General features: G+C 40.9%; 1 protein-coding gene and 1 long non-coding RNA gene across 2 annotated transcripts; both read left to right on the top strand.

Moving 5' to 3' along the window:
* The first annotated feature begins 3,184 nt into the window (after positions 1-3,184).
* LOC141368890 (uncharacterized) lies at positions 3,185-4,846 on the top strand. The gene is made up of 4 exons (XM_073873678.1): positions 3,185-3,347; positions 3,533-3,654; positions 3,737-3,965; positions 4,737-4,846. Exons 1-4 carry the CDS (start codon positions 3,188-3,190, stop codon positions 4,844-4,846), a joined length of 621 nt encoding a protein of 206 aa, XP_073729779.1. The 5' UTR covers positions 3,185-3,187.
* Positions 4,847-9,468: 4,622 nt separating this feature from the next.
* On the top strand, positions 9,469-10,256 carry LOC141369164 (uncharacterized). The gene is made up of 4 exons (XR_012372731.1): positions 9,469-9,630; positions 9,713-9,760; positions 9,832-9,893; positions 9,994-10,256. It is a non-coding gene; the product is annotated as an uncharacterized lncRNA (long non-coding RNA).
* Positions 10,257-11,234: the final 978 nt, after the last annotated feature.

The following is an 11,234-nucleotide window of genomic DNA, read 5'->3' as shown; positions in this document are numbered from 1 at the left end:
TACTTAAGATAATCTTAAAAACATAGGTGTCCTTATCAGTGTTATTTTGAGATGTCATGAATATAAACTGAAATGCATTTAACATACTATCTCGTATTTCAAAAATGTATACCACTTTAAGTAATCTTGTACTCATCTTTCATACAAATATGGGTTCAAATGTATTACAAGTGTTACATTAATACATTTTAAAATTACATTTTTGCCTTATTTCACATTAATGTACTAAAGAACAAAAAAATAGGCTTGAGGGATGAATTAAGTGTACGACTTCACGAGGCGCTGCAAGAAACGACAAGTGGATGACATCAGAGTAATGCGAGAGCGATTTGAAATCAGCCTCCTCCGCAAGATTTCTCGCTGTACTCTGACGCTGATGGCGCTGCGTAAAGTTGAGCACAGTTTATAAAAGCAGCTGAACTCGACAGAACTGGGCCTCGTCCATTATTGTATATTTACAATTTATCTCCTACTTCTCAGCGTGAGAAATACAAGGTGTGGCGGCGTGTGAACAGACTGAAATGCGTGTGTGTCAAGGTGAATGCGTGAGACTTCAGAGCTTAGATTAGATGTTTTTCCACTCACATACCTAACAACTGCTGAACAACGCCGATGCACTGTCCTCGTCTTTTCCACCACTCTCTCGCCTGTACTATTGTAACTGACTGGAAAGCTGAAGTTTTGCCAAACTTGCGATCTTAAAGAGGCTGGCGGAGCGTCTAACTCTTGTGGAACACCACTTGCCATCCTCGCTTTCGCTGCTCACTAACTGACTGGACCGGCGTCGACGTGACAAAAAACTGCAGAGTGCCAGAATGTAGACGGGCTCTGATAGAGCGCATACATAGGCGGAGCTCGGCTGCATCGGCGCCAATCAGAGCTAAAGCGGGGCAACAGATTAGCTGTCCATAAAGAACCAGCGTATCTAAAGCTGTCTGTGAACATGTCAAACTAGCGATCAAAGACGGCAGATTTTAGCCTGGAATTCCAGAAATCTTTTAGGATTTCAAAATTTGTCCCAGACAGCTAAATCGTGGCTGAAATCTCACAGTGTGCACCGGGCTAAACAGTAGTTCCGCATTACACGCATTTTGCACGCAAGTTTTTATTTTCATACCGTGTATTCTTCGTTTAAATTCATGCACCGAACCGATTCGGTTCGAAACGAATACATGTACCGTTCCACCCCTAATATATATATATATATATATATATATATACAGTTGTGTTCAAAATTATTCAACCCCAACTGAAATTGATTGTTTTGGCCGGTTTGACATTGATTTTGATCATTTAGTCATCCTGCTCACAATTACATCAAAGAGGCATGTGTAGGTCAGACAAATATAACATAACATTTATAATGAAATAACCACAAATGTCTTTTCTGTGCTCACATCATTATCAGTTTTATTCAACCCCCAAGTGACATTCAATCTTAGTACTTAGTACAACATCCTTTTACAGTTAAAACAGCTTTTAAACGTGAAGCATAGCTTGACACAAGTGTCTTGCAGGGATCTACGGGTATCTTCGCCCATTCATCATGGGCAAAAGCCTCCAGTTCAGTCACATTCTTAGGCTTGCGCACTGCAACTGCTTTCTTTAAGTCCCACCAGAGGTTCTCAATCGGATTTAAGTCTGGTGACTGCGATGGCCACTTCAAAATGTTCCAGCCTTTTTTCTGCAACCATGCTCTAGTGGATTTGGAGGTATGCTTGGGATCATTGTCCTGTTGAAAGGTCCAACGTCTCCCAAGCCTCAGGTTTGTGACGGACTGCAACACATTGTCATCCAATATCTCCTGGTACTGAAGAGAATTCATGGTACCTTGCACACGCTGAAGTTTCCCTGTACCTGCAGAAGCAAAACAGCCCCAAAGCATGATTGACCCCCCACCATGCTTCACAGTAGGCAAGGTGTTCTTTTCTTCATAGGCCTTGTTTTTCCTCCTCCAAACATAGCGTTGATCCATGGGCCTAAACAGTTCTAATTTTCCACAGAACACTATCCCAAAACTTCTGTGGTTTGTCCACATGACTTTTGGCATACTGCAGTCGACTCTTCTTATTCTTTGGAGTGCGCCTGTGAGTTCTGGCATGGAGGCCTTCAGTACGCAAGGTGCGCCGTACTGTCTGAGCAAAAACTTCAGTACCCACATCTGACAAATCTTTTCTCAGTTCCTCAGCAGTCACACGGGGACTTTTTTCCACTCTACGCTTCAGATAGCGCACAGCAGTCGCAGTTAGCATCTTTTCTGCCATGACCAGGAAGCGTTTCAACACTGCCCTTTGCCTTGAATTTGCGAATGATGCTTCCTATGGTGTCTCTTGGTATGTTTAACATCTTTGCAATCTTCTTATAGCCATTGCCCTTCCTGTGAAGATTAATCACCTCTTCTCTTGTCTTCCTGGACCATTCTTTTGACTTCACCATGTTTGTAACCACACCAGTAAATGTTTAGAAGGAGTTGAGTATCACAGTCATTTTAAAGCTGCCTAATTGGTGCTTATTAGGCTTTATTGCTGTTCCCTGACATCCATAGGTGTTTTCAATACCTGATTGAAAACACTTCAATGAACCAGAGTTGGTTATTAACTACCTTCCGGTAGCGCCGCCATCTTAGACTCAGGAGAGAGTATTAGCGTAGTGTACGCACTTTTCTCAGTGACGTATGACAAATTCGGAGGGCAGGGGACAGAGGAGCAACAGAGAAACCGCTGTATGCTGCGTAAGCGCTCATCCTGAATGCGGATGGCTCTAAGATGGCGGCGCTACCGGAAGGTAGTTAATAAAGTTAATAACATTTTAAATATGGATATTTCTCCAACAACACCGCACGGATTACCCTCAGAAGACCTTTGTTTATCATCCTGGAGCCGTTTGGATTTAATTTGTGAAGGATGGACGCACTTTTTTTGGACTTGAAGGTCGTGGACTATTGCTGGACCCCGTAACATTATATTTAATCAACAGAAAGATCTAAAATATTTTCTAAAATATCAGAAAATGTGTTTGTCTGAAAAACGATGGACATATGCAACTCGGACAGCTTTTGGGTTTAATATCGTTTTTGGCCGAACTATCCCTTTAAAGCACCTTTTAATCTAATGAAGGAATAACATTTGTTTATCTAATTATATAATTTTTAAAATTCAAGGTTGCAGAAGCAGCAAGCTCTGTTGGCATGGAGCCCATAGGCTTTAAAAGTGGTCTAAACTCTCTTTTGGAAATGGGAATTGACATTGACGTGATGACTACGGACAGATCCCCATCTATAAGAAAGATCATGAGGGTTGATTATCCACAAATTCATCATGAGTTTGACATCTGGCATGTAGTGAAGGGTATACATCTTTCCATACTAATTCATATGTATTTTTTAATAACTCTTATTTCTTAACTACTGTTGTACTTAAAAGCGGCTTTGCATAAACTACAGTTTGACAATAATATAAACACTGTTTGTATGTACTAGGTTTACCCCACAATCTCATAATGTTTAATAAATAACTGTCATAATGTTTTGCAGGTTTCTTCAAGAAATTACTATCAGTTTCTAAAAAGAAAGAAAATGTAGACCTTCAGCCATGGATTAAAAGCATATGCAACCATTTGTGGTATGCATGTGCATCCTGCAACAGTGACCCAGAGGTTTGTTATCTAATATTTATTTTATACATCTGATGTAGACAAACCCTTATCAAAAATTTCGTTGTAAAAATGTTTTAAACAGGTTTTGACAGAAAAGTGGAAATCTCTGCTCCATCACATTTGCGGTGAACACAGGTTGGAAGAAAATGGACGTCAACAAACGTGTGCCCACGATGAACTCACCCATGACCAGCAAAGGCGGAAACGATGGCTACGAAAAGAGTCCACAGCCTTCTGCACACTATCAACACTGGTTTTACATCCCAATCTGTTGAAGGACATGAGGCAAATGGCCCTCTTCAAGCACTCAGGCAAGTAAATGCGAAAACAAATGGTTTAAAATTCACATGGATAGGGAAAACCTAAAAAAAAAATTTTTCTCAGGCAGTCTTGAGGTTTACCATTCTGTTCTTCTGAAATACTGCAGAAAGAACCTGCATTTTCACTACTCCTCGATGACAGCTCGTTCTCCACTTTGATGCACCTGTGCCTAGTTAGGAACAGCGGTTGGCGATTGGAGGATACGCCAAACAAGGCAGTACTTAAGGCCAAGTTTATTCACAGTCTGGGAGCTTTTTGGTGTGTGTTGAAGCGCTGTGTTGTGCCTGTTTAGTGCGCTGCTGGTGGCTGTCTAAACTCTCTCTCTCAGGCTGGAATCGAATGGTTGTGGAAGACATCGCGAACCTTAAAGGTTGAGAAGTGAACAGAGTACATTTCAAACGGAGACAAAGCGAAAAGGGGATTGAAAACGGCATTGATGTGAGTACAAAGATCAAGTTGAAAACGTCCTGTATATTTACCTGGCTTTATGTTGGATTCCTCCAGGAGAAGGAGGGCGGCCCTACCCCTAGCATAGCGTGGTGGGTGAGCCGAAAGACTATTGAAGCAGTCACAACGACGACATCACTAGCTAGGCCGCATATTTCATCGCCAGGTCCGAACCAAGCAAAGTGAAGGAAGACGGGTGTCCTTTTTGTACACTGAGCGTGGTGGGTGAGTCTTTGTGCTGTGAACACCTTTAATTTTGACGTGGTGCTGTATATTTGCTGTGGGCTGCTGTGTATTGCTGTGTGTCCTGTCAGATGAACCCCCGCCTTCACGCACTTCGTTGAGGAAGGACAAAGAGGCTGCTGGTCCTAGCTTAGTTCAGTACAGCATATGTTGTGAGCATGCTTCAGATCTCGGGAAATAGCACGATGCCTTGGGACGATCTTTTTCCGGCTGGACATCGGACGGATGTGAAGAGTGGCAGTAAGGAGCTGAAGAAACAGCAGAGGTGTGAGTACGATTTGGGGGTCATTATCATTGATGCTTTCAATTTCATGAATATTGTTGTTGCAGAGAGAGAGGTGCAAGAATTCCATCGTCCCGTGGCCTCTACAAAGGCGCCCCTGTCCAGAGTTCGAACACCTGACGGCAGCAAAGAGAGGGAAGCGCTCGGCCCGGTGAGACGTTGAGATATCCCACCCCTCTGCCACCACCGAGTAGTCGAGAGGGTTCGCCCCCAACGCCAAGTAGAAACTACTTACCCCATCAGACGCCTCGCAAAGTGCTGCAAGTCCGCCACTGCTGCCAGTGTAGATATCAACCTCCTAAGCCGTCTATTCATAGGGACGGAGCACGCACTGTACCCGTTGATCTGTGAGGAGCACTTTGAAGAGAGAGATCGAGTAGAACCTGTACTTACAGTACGCTGAGTCCAGCAAAGAGGTGAGAGCCCTTTTAAAGCAAATTAACTGTGATTTTGTGCCCCAGTTGATACCTGTGGAGAGAGAGTGAATAATCTGAGGAGAAATCGAGAAAAGCTGTACTTATGCCGAGCCCAGACAAGAGGTGAGAGCCATCCAAAGCAGAGTAACTGTGCTTTTGTGTCCCAGTCGATACCTGTGGAGATAAAAGGAGAGAGAGTGAATAATCTGAGGAGAAATCGAGGAAACCTGTACTTACGGTACGCCGAGTCCAGCCAAGAGGTGAGAGCCATCCCAAAGCAGAGTAACTGTGATTTTGTGCCCCAGTCGATACCTGTGGAGAGAATAGGAGAGAGAGTGGATAACTTGAGGAGAGAATCGAAGAAATCTGTACTTACCGTGCGCTGAGTTCGGTTGAGAGGTGAGACCCATCCAAACTGAACTAACTGTGTCTTTCCGTCCCAGTGGCTACCTGTGGAGAGATAGAGGAAAGTAGTGAGTGACACGACAAGAGCTGTGCAAGTACGAGGAAAAGCCTCCACCAGAGAGATTCAGGTACGCAACCAGAATAGTAACCCCCCACACTCATTTGGTTTGCCTCCAGGAGGAAGAAGGAGCGCGCCACGGATAATAAAATCCAGGCCGGAGCCTGAGTCTCACGCCCCGGACCCCCGTTGCCCCCTTGCTCCCCGTCATCTCCCGGCTGAGGCCCATCTGGAGGGCAGAGCCAGAATTTAGTTTTAAATTTCCCTTTCCCCATTTCCCCAGCACATTTTAGATATTTATTCAATAAAGATTATTTTATACTTACTTGTTCCCGTGTTGTTTGGTCATTGGGTTGGCTTTGGGGACCTCCTCGAGGTGGAAGTTGAGGAGGGGCGTGGCTTTAGCCATTAGCAGCCAGCCCCTGGGTGTGACACATGCACACTGACCGAGAGCAAAATAGACAAGGTAATTTAGTTAGGGCAAAAAATAATGCATTACAACTGTATATATTTCACTTTAACAGGTGTTCCGCGATACATTGTTTTCCCCAAGCAAAATAAAGATTGGTTGGCAAGGAAGATTTATGAACCAACAACACAAAACTTCAGGGATGAACTTCTACAAAGGGTACAGGAACGGCACAGTGACCCTACTGTACTTTTCAAGGACCCTTCCTCTCAAGTTTCTTTGCCTGATATACCGTGCAATATTGCAACAAAACCCAAACCGGACAAGGAGGCTGCTATTGCAAAACATGTGTCAAGGTTTTCCAAGTAAAAGACTGTCAACAGAATACTGTAAAACATTTTTTGGCCTTTTCTTATTTTGTTAGATTTTTCTTTTGGTGAAATGCTATCTCATGATGCATATTTACATATTTTTTTGTTTTGTTAGAAAAATTTGTATATAGTGTTTGAAACTGTTGATAATAAAAAATTGTGCATATCTATTACAGTAATAAAGACAGCTCTCTGACTAAAATTCTCTTTAACATCTAAAGTAAAACTGTTTGGTAAACCTGAAACCTAAATTACAAACAAAAGACAATATATTGTTATTAACATTTTTATTTAACAAGTATATCAGCAAAACACAAAAATGTTAAATGTAAATATTCAAAAAAATAAAATAAAAATAAATTAGTGTATTGACTTGCTTTTAATTTCTTTACATTAGCATAAAAGCTTCTTCGGCATCCTTAAAACCAACATATACTCCCGAGGATGAGAGATATCTTTCCCGTATGGCTCGCACTACACAAGATGGAAGAACTTTTCTGTTGTGTCTTCCAAGTTTTTCACCTTTCAATATCCATTCGAGAACCACATGGTATGCCACCAGTCTGTACTGACTGTAAACGGGAAAAAAAGAATTAGAAAGTGTTTACACACATAGGGATAGATGATAAAGAAAACACATTATAAAAAGCTAGGCTGCACGTGTAATTATTCTACAGTCAAAACAAACCTACTTACTCCATAGATAAAGTTCCAGCCGGTCCTTCTGGCCTCGGACGTCTCTTCCAGTTCACTTTAGGCAAATTAAAAAACACTTCTAAAACACTTTGACTCAGCAGGGGCGGAAAACCTGGATCATCGGTTATACAGGTAAATACACTTGTCCCATTGTCTGCGTTATCCAAACTTTTAAGCTGTGGCATGACAATATCCCACTCGATGCAGCACATGCTCTCCTGTTCAGTTGGCATCGCCTGGCACTGATTACATTTACACCACCAGCTCTCCAATGCTCTCTGTCTTTCGGGAGCCTGACACTGTGGTTGTGTTGCAGTCACATGTCTGTGTATTCAGGTGTCGAAGTGAGCATGCGCGAGTCATCATCACAACACCGTTGTGGTTCAGCTCATTACAACGAGATAACATGCATTCACCACAAGAAATGTTGCAAACTAGATTGACGCAGTAATCAGGAAATGATACATGAGACGCACAAAACGATGACACACGTGCCGTAGTGAGGACGCGCATGTCATGTCAACATGAAGTTGGTTCAACTCTTTAAAATGAGGGATTTACAACATTCACAACGAGAAATGTCAGCAAACTGGACTGAAGCAGATATCAGGTAAGTTAGCTCATTACTTACTGTGTTGAAACGGAGATCATTCAGCAGCATAAAATAATATCGCGTCACGTGCTCATTTGAGCTATAATAAACGAAAATACCCGCGCGTCATCCCAACATATCGTTCAGCTCCTCAAAATGCGGGTTTTAAATGCATATAAACAGTCACGATGAGAAATGTCTGAAAACTGTATTAAAGCAGAGCTCAGGGAGCTCGTCAAATATCCACTCAGAAGCTGAGATCATTCACCAGCATTAGAATGGTGCGTCACACGCTCCTTAATAATCCTATCATAAACAAAAATGCACGCGAGTGGTTCTTGGAGGGAGAAATAATATATAATATGCAAACTTCAGACGCTGCGTAGAAGAGAGGGCGGGACTTTCAATAGGTCACGTGTCTTTCTGGGACCGTCACATGCCGGGTAAACTTGGCAGTGTGAATGAAAAAAAAAAAATCGAACTATTCCGGAAAAATCCAGGATGCATATGCCGTGTATTTTACGGAATTTCTGTGTGAAAAGGGCTATATTTACAAATAATGGTTTTAACTACCGCGCGCGCGTTCACCTGCTTGTAAACAAAGTTTAGCGCTTCCGGCTATGCCACCACGTCATCTTGAACACTAGGTGGCGGTAATACGCCTAAGGAGTGAGCCGCCAGTAACAAGTAGTAGTAGAAGAAGAACGTCGTCAGTTCAGTTCTCACGCATGCGTCATGGAGCTCTCGTGAATTAACGTCAGAGGCCTACACGAGAGAAAATAAATAGATGAATAAAGTCATTCTTTTGTTTGTTTTTTTTCGCACGAAAAGTATTATCGTCGCTTTAGAAATGTACGGTTGAGCCACTGTAGTGGCATGGACTATTTAAAGATTTTCTTCACTGACTTTCTGGACGGACAAGTTTGAGCCCCCTTAAAGCCAATGGAGGAGTATTCCAGCACTCATATTTGATCATAACAATATTAATTTGTGATCGGAAGATGAACGAAATGCTTACATGGTTGGATCAACAGGAGGGTGAGTAAATGATAACAGAATTATCATTTTGGGTGAACTATCCCTTTAAGTTTTAGATTTTTATTTAAACTTGCATTTATGAATTGATCTGACTATTACAGACTTTTAAAGGCACACCGCGGAACTTTTTGGCCACTAGGGGGAGCTAGACATGTATTTTTCTCTACACTCCTTCAGTAAGTAGCCTCCAGCAAAATTCACGTAAATAAAAAATTGTGTGGAGGAAGTGACGTATGCCGTAAAGCATTCGAATTTTGTAGTTTTTTTGTGCTCTGGTGGTTACTACCAGAAACCCCAAGTTTTAAAGTACAAGTAAAAGCGATACAGACCCCGTCAGGCTATGGTAGACATGTCATTCAACCTATTTAATGTCAATGTACTATCACAAGGGTCTTGAAAAATTATTATGAAGGTTGAAATATTACATGGTGTCGCTTTAAGCAACTTACAAGAGAGGAACACAAGTAATTTTTCACAGAGCCAGCAATATTCATTGTGTGCAATGCCAGGTCTAACAGAAAGATGGATAGATTAGGACTTATAACATGTTGATTGTCAATAATTGAACATTTCTATTCTCATGACAGATGACTCAAGCTCTTTCAGTAAGGATGATGAAGTGGCATATGTGGGCTCAACAGTAATAAAACAGAAAGACTTCACAACATTGACAGAACTTTCTGAGGTTGAAGGAAATGTAAGAAACACTGGCATAAAATATTAAACGATAAACAATAAAACCATGAAAGTAGAATTGATTTTTCACCCCCTTCCCACAGGTGCTGAATTCCTGCTTCTGTGTTCTGCAACAGATTGCACTCTCACAGGTTTAAAGAGCAGAAATAAAGACATTTTTGATAAAATACTCAAAACTAACATTTTCCCTTTTTGTTTCTAGAATGTTGACATCCATCCAGTTAACAGCCATGTCATTGTGCACATCCCCTGGATAGCTTACCGGTATGTATGACTTAATGTATGTAACACATTGAAAGACACTCCAGACCTGCTTAAACATTAAGTTACTTATTTGTGTAATATATTTTCACTATACATATAGCCTGAAATTAGCAGCAAGGATGCTGTGGTCTTTCCATCTTGGGTGCCAGGACACTGGATGCTGTGTGTGTGTCTGCTTAGATGTTGCATTACTTTAACCTACCAGTTGTTGCAAAATGTAGCTTATTTCACTTTCTATGTTATTTCTTGATATTTTGCATTCTCTAACAACTTAACACATGATAAAATCTTTCAGATCATGAAGCCAAAATTGAGTGAATTGTATTTCTCAATTCACTGAGAAGCCCAGGTTTTGGTGATGGCACTTACTGTTCTTTTTATTTAACCAGGTTAAAACTCATTGAGATTAAAATCTCTTTTACAAGAGTGACCTGGCCAAGAAGGCAGCAACAAATAGTTAAAATATACAATTATACAATATACAACAAAACATAAAACACACTCATAAATCACAACAACAATTTACCAAGGGATAAAACATGTAATTTGTTAAAAGCAGCTTAAACTCATTTAGTGACGGCAACGTGGTGAGCTTTAAAGTATCCTGTAGATAATTCCAAGAGGAGGCGGCATTATATGTAAAACCTTTTTTCCCTATCTCTGTTCGAACCCTAGGAACTTTATAATGCATGAAATCGTTTGAGCGAAGTTGGTAGCGTCCGTTGGGGTTTGAAAAGTTAAGAGACAAGTAATGTGGATTAAGACTGCAAATCGACTTATAAATAAAACAATACCAATTAAAACTTCTTCGAGTATACAAGGATGGTAACTCTGCCTTCTCATATAAAATACAGTGATGCGTTTGATAACTACACCCAATAATAAAACGCAAGGCACTATGGAAAACTGTATCAAGTTTTTTTAAATATTGTGTTGGGGCATTCATATAAAGTATATCTGCATAATCCAATAAAGGTAAAAATGTTGCAGATACCAAATATTTTCTAGCATTAAATAAAAATAAAGTTCTGTTTCTGTAATAAAAGCCAAGTTTTAACTTAAGTTTGGAAATTAATTTATCAATATGTACTTTAAAGCTTAGCTGACTGTCCAATACAATGCCCAAGTATTTATAACTCGTAACACATTCAATTTTAGCTCCTTGCAGTGATAGAATTTCAGGAACATTTTTTGGCTCAGCTTTAGAGGTTGAAAACATCATTAATTTGGTCTTATCTATATTTAAAACCAGCTTAAGTTCACACAGGCGATACTGGTTTTGCCATATACAGGTTTTGCTTCGAGTGCTTTTTAAAGCCTTGTTCTGTGTTCCGTTCTTCT

The sequence above is a fragment of the Misgurnus anguillicaudatus genome, chromosome 12 (genome assembly GCF_027580225.2).
Source record: "Misgurnus anguillicaudatus chromosome 12, ASM2758022v2, whole genome shotgun sequence".
NCBI lineage: Eukaryota > Metazoa > Chordata > Actinopteri > Cypriniformes > Cobitidae > Misgurnus > Misgurnus anguillicaudatus.
The sequence above is the reverse complement of the archived record's forward strand: the minus strand, read 5'-3'. Positions and strand labels throughout refer to the sequence as shown.

Excerpts from the sequence above, each read along its gene's own strand:
- LOC141368890 (XM_073873678.1), top strand. The coding sequence starts at position 3,188 with ATGGAGCCCATAGGCTTTAAAAGTGGTCTAAACTCTCTTTTGGAAATG. Across the intron at positions 3,655-3,736 it reads CCTGCAACAGTGACCCAGAG|GTTTTGACAGAAAAGTGGAA; the intron begins GTTTGTTATCTA and ends TGTTTTAAACAG. Across the intron at positions 3,966-4,736 it reads GGCCCTCTTCAAGCACTCAG|ATGAACCCCCGCCTTCACGC; the intron begins GCAAGTAAATGC and ends GTGTCCTGTCAG.